The sequence below is a fragment of the Carassius gibelio genome, chromosome A25 (assembly GCF_023724105.1).
Source record: "Carassius gibelio isolate Cgi1373 ecotype wild population from Czech Republic chromosome A25, carGib1.2-hapl.c, whole genome shotgun sequence".
In the NCBI taxonomy this organism is placed as follows: Eukaryota; Metazoa; Chordata; class Actinopteri; order Cypriniformes; family Cyprinidae; genus Carassius; species Carassius gibelio.
In genome coordinates, this window is record NC_068395.1 from 5,393,887 (window position 1) to 5,409,219 (window position 15,333).

The window sequence follows — 15,333 nt, forward strand, 5'->3', positions numbered from 1 at the left end:
TACAGTTGTGACATTTCTCAAAGTGTGATTTTCAATCTTACAATAAATACAATTCTACACAATTGTGATTTTATTTCACAACGTTTGATTTTACATCTCATAAATATTTCTTACAATTGCAACCTTTTATTTTTTTACTCCGAGTGGGATTTTTTTAATATTGTATTACTTCTCACAATTGCAACTAATTTTCTCAGTGTCTTTTTATATACATCTCAAAATTTTTGCATTATTTTTCGTAATTACACATTTTTTGAATAATTGAGACTTTACATCTTACTGTGATATATTTCTTATTTTTGAGAATCATAACTCGTTGATGCAACACATCAAATACAGTTCAGTCTGAATAGAATACTGTTTTCATTCTTATAAGAGGCCAGAACATCCGAATGTGTGTATGCTATTTACATCAATATAGTGTTCATTTGAAAATGTAAATAAAAATAATTCTTAAATCCACTTAAGTAGAATTTAGTTCTAATATAGTTCTGTCTAAATATTTATAGTCTACCAAATTTGAAGAAACTGGTTTTCCCATCAGTTGACACACAGTAGTGTTGTGACAGCCGCTGCAGCAGTCAACAGCATCCAGCGAGATTCACATGGCTATGTGTAAACATCAAGCCCGAAACACACACGCTCACACACGCAGGGCACCTCATCCATCTGTCGTCATCCTGCAGAGTGCGTTGTCCCAGCTGACACCATGCCGAAACATCACAGTGCATTTCATTAATCTGAACATCCTTGCAAAAAACCTTCTCCAACCGGAAAGAGCCTGTATCAGTGAATCAGACATGCTAGTAGATGAACTGATTTCAGATAGGATCAGGATTGTTTCACAAGGTAAGGCCTTTTGTATCCCTCATATACATATGAATGAAATGCTTTTATATTTAAATAGCTAAAAAAAGCATCTTTTCTATCTCAGTCTATCTCAGTATTAAGTGCTATAAATTAAACTCTCTTTGTGTTTGTTTAAAATAAAGGGCATCTGATTTATAAAAGACCCCGTGAACAATTTAAAATGAACATACAGTATGCTTAGGAGTTTAAACCTGTCCATGTGAACTGTACACATACGGCGGGAATCTGTGGCAAAATGCGGCAATAAACTCTGGCATTGGCCTGTTGGAGGATTACACCTTAATTAGCACATGGGGGTTTAGCACATGAGCTTTGCCTTTACACATAGTGGGATTTTCATAATCACTTTGCTGTTTATCTCGGATGCGAGACTTGTGCGAGCTCCCGTTCACTGCATTATTGAATTAAAGGCCTCTGATATTATTAACTGTAATCATAGTGCCCCACATCAATCACCACAAACAAGTTAAGCCGCTTTTCTAGCCATTGGTGATTATGAGGTGGTGCGGGTCACAGCTTGTTTCTGTGTGTATAAGAGAGAAAGTGACTGGACGTCGCTGTGGAATGAGGACTTGACACATCAGACAAGCCGTGGCAGCTTTGGTTTAGTATTAAAGTTGTGCAGCTGACCAACAGAACAACATGGATTAAAGTGGCAGCTCTACTCTCACAGACTTCTAATTAAACAAATCCCTTTGATTAGCTGTACCTGGAAATAACACCAGCTCACTTTACGTTTACACTTCTATGATATTCTTTATAACAGCAGGAGCGAATATGTCTTGCAGCTGTCTAAATAACGAAGATGTCACGCTATATAAATAAAACCATTTTAGCTGGCTGTTATTTGTGTGCTTTGCATTGAGTTTTATATCACTAAACAGACAGGTTATAATTGTTTAGAATTATGTATTTGGGACTTTTCGAGTGCTATACAAGAAATTAAACTTACGTGTATATATATATATATATATATATATATATATATATATATATATATATATATATATATATATATATATATATATATATATATATACGTAAGTTTAATTTCTATATATATACACACATTAGGGAACGTTTTATATTAACCTGAAAAAACCCTGAAAATACCTAGAAACTGTAAAAAATAAATAAAAAATAAAATAAAAATAATAATAATAATAATAATCATAATAATAAAAATAATAATAAAAAAAGTATGCAGGAATCCAGGAAATAAATAAGAACAAAATTGCCTAATTAAATCTTGGAAATTCTTAAAGTATAATTTTCTGTTAATAATATAATAATAGTCTATATGTATTCATTTGGCATACTGTTATTATAATTATTATTAATAATAATACTACTTCAAATAAAATAATACATTCAATATTACATTATATATATGTGTGTGTGTGTGTGTGTATATGTGTATATATACAGGTCCTTCTCAAAAAATTAGCATATCATGAAAAGGTTCTCTAAACGAGCTATTAACCTAATCATCTGAATCAACTAATTAACTCTAAACACCTGCAAAAGATTCCTGAGGCTTTTAAAAACTCCCAGCCTGGTTCATTACTCAAAACCGCAATCATGGGTAAGACTGCCGACCTGAGTGATGTCCAGAAGGCCATCATTGACACCCTCAAGCGAGAGGGTAAGACAAAGAAAGAAATTTCTGAACGAAAAGGCTGTTCCCAGAGTGCTGTATCAAGGCACCTCAGTGGGAAGTCTGTGGGAAGGAAAAAGTGTGGCAAAAAACACTGCACAACGAGAAGAGGTGTCCGGACCGTGAGGAAGATTGTGGAGAAGGACCGATTCCAGACCTTGGGGGACCTGCGGAAGCAGTGGACTGAGTCTGGAGTAGAAACATCCAGAGCCACCGTGCACAGGCGTGTGCAGGAAATGGTTTACAGGTGCCGCATTCCCCAGGTCAAGCCACTTTTGAACCAGAAACAGCGGCAGAAGTGCCTGACCTGGGCTACAGAGAAGCAGCACTGGACTTTTGGACAAATTTTGCATGTCATTCGGAAATCAAGGTGCCAGAGTCTGGAGGAAGACTGGGGAGAAGGAAATGCCAAAATACCTGAAGTCCAGTGTCAGGTTCCCACAGTCAGTGATGGTCTGGGGTGCCATGTCAGCTGCTGGTGTTGGTCCACTGTGTTTTATCAAGGGCAGGGTCAATGCAGCTAGCTATCAAGAGATTTTGGAGCACTTCATGCTTCCATCTGCTGAAAAGCTTTATGGAGATGAAGATTTCATTTTTCAGCACGACCTGGCACCTGCTCACAGTGCCAAAACCACTGGTAAATGGTTTACTGACCATGGTATTACTGTGCTCAATTGGCCTGCCAACTCTCCTGACCTGAACCCCATAGAGAATCTGTGGGATATTGTGAAGAGAAAGTTGAGAGACGCAAGACCCAACACTCTGGATGAGCTTAATGCCGCTATTGAAGCATCCTGGGCCTTCATAACACCTCAGCAGTGCCACAGGCTGATTGCCTCCATGCCACGCCGCATTGAAGCAGTCATTTCTGCAGAAGGATTCCCGACCAAGTATTGAGTGCATAACTGAACATAATTATTTGAAGGTTGACTTTTTTTGTATTAAAAACACTTTTCTTTTATTGGTCGGATGAAATATGCTAATTTTTTGAGACAGGCATTTTGGGTTTTCATGAGCTGTATGCCAAAATCATCAGTATTAAAACAATAAAAGACCTGAAATATTTCAGTTGGTGTGCAATGAATCTAAAATATATGAAAATTAAATTTTTATCATTACATTATGGAAAATAACGAACTTTATCACAATATGCAAATTTTTTTGAGAAGGAACTGTGTGTGTGTATATATATATATATATATATATATATATATATATATATATATATATATATATATATATATATATATATATATATTTGTGTGTGTGTGTGTGTGTGTGTGTGTGTGTGTGTTTTATTATTATTATTAAATTATCAGGCTTTATCCTCATCTTGAGGTCAAAATGTAAACAGACATTAATATCCTTTACAAAGTAAAATCAGGGTAACAGACGGTTTTAGGCAAATACATGACCTTACTTGACTCAAAAACAATTCATCATGTTGCAAAAAAGGCATTACACAATTATATAAGTGCATTTACATTTATTTGGCTGTGGAAATTTTTAATTTAGAAAAGCCCTTTGAGCATGTTAAACAGAAATACAGGGTTCTTATCTTTTAGTCACATTGCCCATGCTTTCTGCTGACAGTCAATGATAAATCATATTTGCAATACCTTTCTGCTTGCATTTGACTCTGCATTAACAGAGTCTGTGCTCCATTGGCATGCATCCTGCAGCCTACATGTTTCTTTCTTCCTCTCTCTTTTAATATCGCAATCTGTGCTATCGCTCTGTCCTTCATGTTCACACTGTCTCTTCAAATAGACATCATAACCCCCATTAAACCCGACGGAATCCAGAAACTGGGCTATGTTATGTGAAAATGATGACTACACTGTTTGATTTTACACCTTTATTTCAACTGAAATGCTGCTGGAAAAACTCTGAACCCATATATATCTTTTAGCTTTTCAATAATTTACCCAACAGCTCGACTCTTGTTATGACTGTGTTGAAGTTATGCGTAACGAGAATAAATCTGTACTCATAAAATCAAGATTATGAGTCTAAATGAAGTATGCGGTTATAAAACCAGAGAATGTAGTTGTAAAATACAAGTGACCTCATTGTAAAAATAGGATCACCCCATTTATTAAAAAATAAAAACACACGGACACCGTGAATACAGCGAATCCTCTTGTCACTGAAAGTGTCTCCCTGAAGAAGATCGCTTTTGGCAAAACTGTCACACTAAACAGGATTACGCTTGATAATTAACAAACCAAGAAATGAGCATGAGCTAGACTCCTATGAAACACTTTTAATTAATAAAAGGCTAAATTAAAAGCTGCATTTTCATAAGCTTTGCGGGGCAAATTCATCTCATGATTACAAATGGACAAGTCTGATATGTTCTAATTGGACCTGATTTGCATATACAGGAAAGGATTACAGAGATTGGTTTTGATAGCTTAAGGCTGCCTTTGTACTTTACGATCAAGAGGCGGAGACTTTTTCTCCTTGGGTGTGTGTGAGTGAAGAGTGTGTTAGCGCGTTGAACTGCTGATTAAAGATGTATGCCGCATTTGAACAAAATGTATTATATCATGCATATATATATGGTTTTTAATTAAAGTGTTTAATTCGAGCAACTTAATTTGTTACTCTATTGATATTCAGTGCTGGAGTCTATGTTTAAGTGTAGGCCTATGTTTATGACCATTTAAAGTATAACATTACCAGTCAAATGTGTTACTCTGTGTTCAAAAGCCTACAACCTGTGCCTTAGTCCTAGGCTTAGTACTAGAACTAGATTTAGGCATACACCCAGAATATTTCTGCTTCTGCAGGCATTTTAAAAGTGTGTAATACTTAAAGTAAGTGCTGCAGTGCCTAGTAAATCATGATTTAATTCTGGGTCTTGTCTGCAGAAATTTGTCTGGTTGTTCATCTGCAGACATTTAAAAAGGTGTGAAACTGAATACATATTGTAAGTCAGGATGTAAGTCTGGGTCTAAGTTTTGATTTAATGCTTGCAGACATTAAATGTAAGACTAATTTAATTTTGTTTGTGTCTATGTTGGGTTCTAAGTCTGGTTGTGGTTGTGCATCTGTACGCATTTTAAAATCTGCTAAATTTCCCCCTGGTTTTACAGACAAGGCTTAAGCTAGTCCCAGACTAAAATGCCTGTTGGAGCTGTCTCAACTGAAAATGTCTTGCTCTGGCATATCTTAAAATATATCAGTGTCATTGTTCTTTGTCAAGATACACACCTGTAATGTTTTCTTCTATGGCATTTTTGCTAAATTTGCTTAAACAAAGGTGTAGTCCTGGCTTAAACTAAGCCATGTTTTTGAAACTGGGATTTAGTTTTATAATTCTGGGTCTATGTCTAGTTCTACATCCACATCTATGTATGGATCTGGTTTTAAGTTATTTTTAACTTAATTGTTAAGTCAGGTCCATGTGTGTAAGTTTGGTTTTATGTCCGCAAACATTTTAAAATGTGTAAAACTAATTTAAATGTATAAGTCAGGGTATACGTCTGATTCTAAATATGGTTGTACAACTCCAGACATTTTGAAATCTGTAAAATTAACTTATTTTTATAAATCAGGGTGTAAAGGCCTGTTCATACCAACGACGATAACTATGAAGATAACAATAAATATATAGTTCTAAAAATCGTTCTTAATGTTAAGGAATAGCAGAGTACACACTGCAGCTATAACTATAAAAGGCATAGAGAAATAATAAAGTTAGAATCACTTTCAGAATTATTTCCCCCCCCCTCCGGCTGATAAATGATAAAAAACATTTACAGCCAAACAGAATCAAGCTGTAATGATGAGCCAAAACGTTCGGATCCAAATGCAGCACTTTATTAAAGAATGGTCAAACAGGCAGAAATCAGGAAAGGCGTCAGGTGTGTCAGGAATAACCAGAGTCAAAACCAGAAACAAGCAGAGATCATAAGCCCCACTTTCAAAAGCCTTTCCTTTGAACGCCATAAGTGCTGTTCAACAGAGGCACATAAACCTGGCTATTTAAACCCTGACACACACACACACACACACCACATTCAGAAGCAAACACATGCATGCACACTTAGAGGAAACCGATAGACCAGGATGTTTTTAGGCAATGTCAGTGGGAGGTAAGTTTGCACAGATAGCCGCGAAACAACAGGAGAGACAAAGGCACTATTTGCCCTCTCATCTTTCTCTTTCCTTTATAATTTCTGTTTTCACTTCTCTAGCTCTTTGTCTGTATACTGTTTGGGTTGAAGTCTACTGTGTGCCAAAGACTCCTCCGTACACGGAGTGAAAGCCCGACTCTTAAAGGATTGGGCTGTACTCTTCCCACTGGGAGCGTGGGAAGACTGACTTGTGTGGTAGCGGCAAAGAGATCTAACCAAGGACTCCATTCTCTCGTAGCTTCACGAAGCACTCCCACGTCTTTGTACACTCACTTTGCATGTGTGGCAAGCAACATATATTTTATTGGGCTTTTAAGGATGCAAACGTTTAAATGGGATCAATGCAATAATACAAATGGAATGGATATGTGGAGGTTTATTTTCACAGATGGATAAAAATAGCTCATGCAGCTTATTTGTGCAGAGCAGATTGCTGTCGGATGTAGAATACTGCATTTCGTTGCCTTGTACCTACATGTGCAGTGACAAAGTTGAATCTAATCTAATCTAAAAAGAATAGAGGGGAAACGGTAGTTTATTGCACAAAAATGTTCTTTTACTGGTAAGATGGAGTAGTGACAAATGAATATGCAGGGATTCAAGTGAACGAGTGTGAACGCAGAGATGAAGGGCAGATGGAGTGAAGGTTTAAGTAGCGAGGACATAGGGTTTGCAGGGAGGACTTCATCAGATCAGCCGAACACATCGCAAGACTCTGATTCCGACTTGAATAAGAATTTCAATTATCTCTCAATTTTCTTCTTCTTTTTTGCAGAGCTGGAGCAGTCACCTCTTGAGGGAAATTGAGTGTGTGCAGCTTATGTGATATTTATAAAGCATATTTTATGTTTAGGACACTTTTGTTAGGTTTACCTGCTTTTTCAGTATCGTTTTGGAATGGTACAATTCAGTCGTTCCCAACCTTTTCCAGCTCGCGGCCCACACAACCAAACACATATGTTTGTGTGGCCCACTGCAAAAAAAATTACTGACCCCGCTATTGTTGGGTTAATAACTTAGTACTCAGAAGCTAGATTGTTAACTGTATTTATTAAATGGACTAGGGCTGTGCGATATGGACAAAAAAAAAAAAAAAAAAAACTTTCGGGATTTCTATGATCAATTTTGCAATTTCAATTTTAATCCGAATTTTGACACACACAGATATGCTTTACAGTCATAAATGCATTCAGGATTAATTTGAAACATATTTCCAAAAGAAAACCAATAAGAGCTTTATCAAAAATTGTAACGTCTCTAGAACAGATATGTCAAAATAATCACTATAGTAAATGTGTAACAAAATGTAAAGACTTATGGCAAAAAAAAAAAAAAACCTTAGGCCTACTCCGTTTGCAGTTTGCAGTAAGTGTACGTGGTGCAGAAGCAGCAGCGAGAGCGCGTTAATGTAACGCGAAAGCACATTAAAATAATGCACGAGTGTGAATCTCTCTGTTCACACAAAGATTTCCTTTGCTCTGTCACAAAACCAGACGTGCGTGCTCTGATACACGCTGTCCTCGCCCGGAGAGAGTTTGTGCACTTAAAACGTGTCTCCTCTCACTTAAACTGCGTCCTGTGCACTCACAAATCTCTCTATGCTCATGTGCTAGATATTAATTATTTTCGCACGTTTTTATTTCTAGCCTTTTACCTCATGCAGTGTGAACGCTCTGATCCGTTAATATGGGCTCGGAAAAAAGGCGCATCACAGACAGTCTGTGAACCTGGAGTAGGCATCTGCCCAGTCTGTTCTGTTCTCGCGCTAGGCACGTTGCATTCTGATTGGATCAGATAGCATACTGCGGGAGGCCAGGGCTGCGAAACATCATGCTATAAAGCGATTTATTTTACAATTAATTTTATGACGATTTCTATTAATCACACAGCCCTAAAATGAACTGGCAATGAACAGAAAATAACTCTGGCTGGTACCGCTCAACAAAACGAGAAAACCAGATCCAGGCAGAGCTCGGCAGCGGGTAGACAGTCAGCAGAGCAAGCAGTCAGGGGGGAACATGTTGACAGCCATTTATGTTGACCTTGTTGACAGCCTTGATTTATGCATGTTTGAATTTGTTGTTCTGAAGCATATGCAGCAAAAATATGAATTGGTGGTTTATTCTTAAACCAATCAGCGAGCTTTAATAGTGGAAGCATAGTTACAGTTTAATATTTATTTGTTGTTATTTAATTATATATATGAAAGTATGTTATTGTGTTATGACTTAGACATTTTTACATATATTAACAATATTAATATATGCTGTCCACAGTTTGAAAACCACTGGTATAGTTATTTTGAGTAGTGAAACCAAATAAAACCAAATCATGTGTTGTTGTGTAATTGTCAATAATGTAACACATTATCTACATAAATTATATTTTATATATTATATAACAATTAGGGCTATCATTTTAGTGCATTAATTTAATTTATTAGTTAGGTATAATTACACAATTAAAACATTTGAATTTATTTGTAATTGTAATTAACACCCCATTTACCTCCACCTGCTTGGCAGTTGTAATTTCTTATTTAGAATATCATTCATTAAAACAACAACATTAATAATAATAGTAATAAGTGATAGTTCACGTGAAAAGAACAATTCTGTCGTCAATTCTGTCACCCTCATGTAATTTCAAACCTGGTCACTTACTTTCTTTTATGGAACATGAAGGAAAAAAATGAAGAATGTTTAGAACTAGGCTGATTTGGTTACCAAATGACTTTAATTGTATGATTTTTCATTGTATTGATTTGTATCCAAAAATACTGAAATGTTTCTAAAATGATCTTTAAAAAATAAAAAAAAAAATAAAAAAAATAAAAAACAAATATATATATATATATATATATATATATATATATATATATATATATATATATATATATATATATATATATATATATATATATATATCTACTTGATATTCTTTTTAATTTAACACACTAATGGCTTAAAATTCTCTTTTGGGGTATTTTCAGAGCCAAATTGAAATAACTATTAATTCGATTAGATACTTGCCACATCATCTAAAGTATATAAAAAAATTGGAATTGATATAAAAGAATATATTAAATAATATTATTAGTATTATTAATATTATATTAGTATGTAATAATAATATGAATAAATTGATATTGTATAAATAAATATATAAATATTAAATCTCATCTATAGTTTTATGTTTATTTATTTTCATAAATACATTTATATACCATTTATAAATACCAATATATTAAGCCTCCGTTTTTATTGAATGTTTGAATGGATCTAGGAACATGATTAACTTGTTTTATTAGTTTGTGTTTATATATACAGTATATATGAAATCCATAATATATTGTGGCAAAGTGCAAAAAAATATATATTACATTATATTGTGTTGCACGGATAAAAAATATTTAACATTTATTTGAGTACTTTTTGAATTGGGTTTAAAGTAAAAAATAAAATCATCAGTCAAAGTGTAATAATCCTTTTATTGCCTGTTAAATTAGATTACTTGAACTTTGATATTCATAAAAAAATAACAAGCAAACAAACAAACAACTTGAAAATAGTTTTGAAAAAGAAATTATGTACATTTTTTACAGCCATTATAAACTTCTCTTATAAGTGATTTAAAAAGTTTTTCTATAAGGTGTTAAACTGACATAAATGCAGATTTCTTATTTCAAAATAATTGTCTTTTCATCGTCTTTGACTATCCTTATTTGTCATTGACCCTTATGCTGAATGCAAAATTGTAGGTCACTTGCTATTCACGACGAATGTATGACATTCATTATTATGGGAAAAGGCAGTAATAATGGTTCTCATTTATGGCTCAAAAAAAAAAAAAAAAAAAATCATCACTCCAGCCTAATTGCATGGACATATTCAGATTCAATTAAATACAGAAAATGAAACTGAGCCGGTGAAAGAGCGCATGAACAGAGGCCATGCAGAAACTCATTATGAAATCATCAATACCAGAATCACACAAATTAGTCGCCCCTTCTGCTGTCTTTTGTGGGGTGTCAGCCAGGGCCATAATAGTCAAGCTAAATTAAATGTTAATGTGTTTTTGATAAGCTTTGTCCATCTCTTTTGGCTTTGTAAACTTGCTAAGCAAGGTGATGTAATTTTCCCGTCCAGATGAAACGAGTCAAGGGAGACGCCGACCGAAAATTTGACGCGCAGTAATTGCTGTATAATGTTGTGACAGCACAGTGTCACACTGATTTGGTGGCTTTCTCCTTTTTAAAAAATGAGCAATCCACAATGCAAGCTACACACTAAATGCCACAGGTTACTATTTACAGGTATTAAATACATAAATGTATGGTAAAGCAGTATGTTTATAAATTAAAACCTGTTTTCTCATATTCATGTTTCTTTTAGGTAACCGGCCATGTGTGGTGCTTACAGCAAGGGTTCATCCAGGAGAGAGCAATGCCAGCTGGGTACTGAAGGGCACGCTGGAGTTCTTGTGCAGCAGTGATCCTTTAGCCGAGAGCTTGAGAGAGGCCTACATCTTTAAAATCATCCCCATGCTCAACCCTGATGGGGTCATTAATGGCAAGTATGTATATATACACAAACATACCCGCATCGTGTGTGAATGACTACATTTCAACTGAACAGAGATGACATCACTGAATTCAATGATGAACTGCCTTTAACTATCATTTTGCATTATTGAGACACTGTTTTCCAAATGAATGTTGTTCAGTGCTTTGGCGCAATGTATTTTGTTTAAAGCACTATATAAATAAAGGTGATTTAATTCTTGCAAAACATTGAATTTATTAAAAATTATCTGTGCTGTTTTTTTGCACAGTTTTTGAATGCAAGAATAAATTGGTGTGCCTTTGGCACCTTTGCTCATTCTGTGTTATTTGACCTTGGTAAGGGACCCTGATTGAGGAACATTTGTGACCCTGGACCACAAAAGCAGTCTTAAGTCGCTGGGGTATATTTGTATCAATAACCAAAATTACATTGTATGGGTAAAAAAATATCAAATTTTCTTTATGACAAAAATCATTAGGATATTATGTAAAGACCATGCACTATGAAGATATTTTGTCAATTTCCTACTGTAAATATATTAAAACTAAATTTTTTATTAGTAATATGCGTTGCTATGTACTTCATTTGGACAAATTTAAAGGCGATTTTCTCAATATTTAGATTGTTGTAGTTTTTTTGCACCCCAGATTTTCAAATAGTTGTATCTCTGCCAAATATTGTCAATGGAAAGCTTATTTATTCAGAAAAAATTGACCCTTATGAATGATTTTGTGGTTCAGGGTTTGATTTACCTCTATAATAGGAAAACCCAGTTTTATGGCACTAATGTACAGAACAGGGAGCATGATTAGTGTTAGCTTACAGCAGGTGGCGCTTATGGAACAGCAGCGATAGAGTTTCCTTGGATACCACTGTAAACAAAGCAGCTGCGCTTACTTTTACACCCCTTACCCCAATATATTCATGAATCAGTATTAAATGAAATAATTTGCTCTGTCATAGCAACAAGGTTAAGAAATTATGACAATTGTGATTATTATTTTTTATGTCTTTGTCTAGATAGATCGATAGATCCTTTGATTAATTTCCTTTTTCACAATGGCAGGTCACACCATATTGTTTTAAACTAAAAACCTTTTCAACATAGCCTGCTGGTTATAAATTACCTCTCGCTGTAATCTCAGTATAGCAGGTCCCTGCTTTTGGCACTATTCATGATTGCCTTAGGCATCTGTAAGCAGGCTATTTCTTCCTGTCTGAAAGTTCAGTCACCGTCTTGTCCAACAGAGCTGCACACATTAAGGCAGTCACCTTTTTGCCCTTGGAATTGAGTGCTGAAATGAAAAAGACAAATGCCAGCGTGTTTTAATCTACCGGATATCGCCATATCTCCCCTGCTGTTCCCAGCTAGATAGTATTTACATGTGTAAAACCAATACAGAGGTCAACTCTGTGGCCATCCCTATTTAAGAGCTCTCCTACCCAGCTTATCAACACTCTATTCACAGCCAGGGAATGATCGATTTTCCTCGCAGCTTCCTCACTACTGAGAGTGACCTGATTTCCTTGCCAAGAGAGCGGGGTCTCCTCCGTTGCATGGCCTCTTCCTTATCACTAGTATGTGAGCTTCTGTATGCGACACTATTGATCAGGCGTGCTAACTGTATTAGAGAGGATGCTCGGAGAATGGAGGTGTAGAGCGAGGATTTATTCCTCCAGTGACCTCATAACAAATGTGTGGATGATAAAGACAAGATCTCCTGAAGTTATAAGCTCCAAGTCCGAAAGTGTGCAATGACCAGATTGGTTTTTGTGAACGTTGTGGTATTTATGAACAAAAGAATAGAGGAAGTGAGGTCAAGACTCGATCGGTGTTGGTGTGTTGGTGATGTGTAATTTCTTTCTTTCTTTTTTTTATGTCCTGATTCTGATCCAGATTTTGATTTTGTTCATGATTCTGGTTTTGATGTTTGACATTTTGAACATGCTGTAAAACTGGGACATTTCCGGAAGTGGAGTTGAGATTTTAATCTTATTAGAAATAATCACAGTTCTAAGCTATTAAAAGGTTAATTCACTAAAATTATTATTATTTTTTTTTTGATGAATTACTAACGCTTGTTGTTCCCAAACCTGTATGACTTTCTTTTGTGGAAAACAATATATGTTTTATTTTTGCCTCTGCACTGAAAATCAATAGGGTCCAATTTGTTGTTGTTTTGGACCCTTTGACTTTCACTGTATGGACAAAAACAGTTGGCACATTCTTCAAACTATCTTTTTATTATTTTTATCATTTATTTTTTTAGCTGAAGAAATACAGGTTTGTAATTACATGAGTGTGAGAAAATTCATTTTATATTTTTGCGTGAACTGTCTCTTTAAATTTCACTACACATGCACCAATACAATCCCACACTCTATTGGAACCCATTCAGTATTTGTTTTCCCATAAGCCTTCACAAATTACTGTGACAAATTTAAATTTCACTTCAACACAGCGTAAAATTCACCTTTAGGGTATTACTTCCTGTGTGTGAGGACTTTATTAACAGTTTCAGGGCAGCTTGTTGCTTGGTGACAGGTCTGAAGTACGTGGGAGAGCATTTGATGGCTTTAGTGCTGATCTCACATCCTCAATAACACAGACGCTAGGTCTGTCGACATTGAAAGAGATGTAGCTGCAGTCGGAAATCAACATTAATGTATGCATTGTGTATTTAGATAAATAACCTTGTAGTTTTATTACATTTCTTACTGTTAGTGTGTTCAAAAGCTGAAAGCTTAGCAACAGAATTCACAAATGCACCTCCATAAAGTCCACCGCACACTTGGAAAGCGGCAGAGCTCACTTTTAAGATTGGACATCTTCTAAATATGGGTACTTTCGTCAGTTTCATTTATATGGTAATGCAGTATTGCATAGATATAAATACAGCGGTGTTGCAAGCCCTTTGAAATGGAAATGACAATGTGCGAAAAGGTCACATTTGCTTCCATCAAATTCATCACAGACTTTAGAAATTTCAAAGGGAAATGTCCATTATGTAGGTCAAGGGGTCTGAAGTTTTGTGAAACCCTGTGTCCATTTTGAATTTAATTTTAACACCGAGGAATAAAGTGTTCATGAAGCGGCGTTCATTGTGAAATGCTATTAGCACTAGCCATTTTACAGTACTTTTAGATAATATACTATGATTATGATTACTCATATTTGTGGCTTACTGGCAGTAAATTAGATAATAATCAGTTTTATGACTTGTTATATAGAATACTTATGCTTAAAAATTTATTTTAATCAACTTAGATTTATATACTGGCCATTATTTACTACAGAAAGCTACAGTTTGTGACTAGTTTTACAATCTAGGCCTTTTAATTTTAAACCTGTCAAATGTGTAAAGGAACCCCTGAGAAGCATGCAGATGTTACACCATTTGTTTTCAGTTTCAATTTCAAATTTTCAGCTTCAGTTTGCTGACGAAAGGTTTTAAGTTTAGCTCCCTCTGTACTGTTTATGTAGCATGTAGCATTAGCATTCACATAGATCTGTGTGAGTCTCTTGTTGAAATTCGAAAAAGACAATCCATTGAGCAATCTTTTGTTGACTGCAGGGACAGGGAGAAGTAAACAGATGTGACTTGTGACAAACAGCAGTTTGGCGTCTGGTGTTATCTTGCTGAGCGGCATGTTTGGGGGTGAAAGAGCTCACTTTCTGCTTTGGCTTAGCATGACACAAAACAAGAGATGTGAACAGAGAGGCTGCTGTCAAAAGCATCTCTCGGTAATATCAAATAGAATTGGGTTTCCAACATCGTGAACTCCCATATGAATTGCACATCAGCTGTACATAACCCGCGACCCAGATAGATCTATCTATCTATCTATCTATCTATCTATATAAATCTATATATATATAAATTGCATTGACCCCAACAGTGCTTTAAAGGGTTGAATTTAGCGATGCAACTTCTTAGAGAAGCTTTTAACCAGAGAAGATGCATTTCTGAATTCACACCCTTTAAAGCAAACTCTGAAGCTAAAATGCAAATTAAAGAAAATAAAAATCCATATACACCAGCGACCAATTGTCCATATTCGAACCCTAATGAATTCACCACCTTCAACAATTTAA

General features: G+C 35.3%; 1 protein-coding gene across 4 annotated transcripts in view; it reads left to right on the forward strand.

The window, feature by feature from the left end:
* LOC127947485 (cytosolic carboxypeptidase 4) overlaps positions 1-15,333 on the forward strand; it is a 150,842-nt gene that overhangs the window by 69,098 nt on the left and 66,411 nt on the right. For all 4 annotated transcript variants that reach the window (XM_052544644.1, XM_052544643.1, XM_052544646.1 and 1 more), the window contains exon 19: positions 11,067-11,247. In XM_052544644.1, coding sequence (XP_052400604.1) covers positions 11,067-11,247 — 181 coding nt within the window. The remainder of the gene's footprint in view (positions 1-11,066; positions 11,248-15,333) is intronic.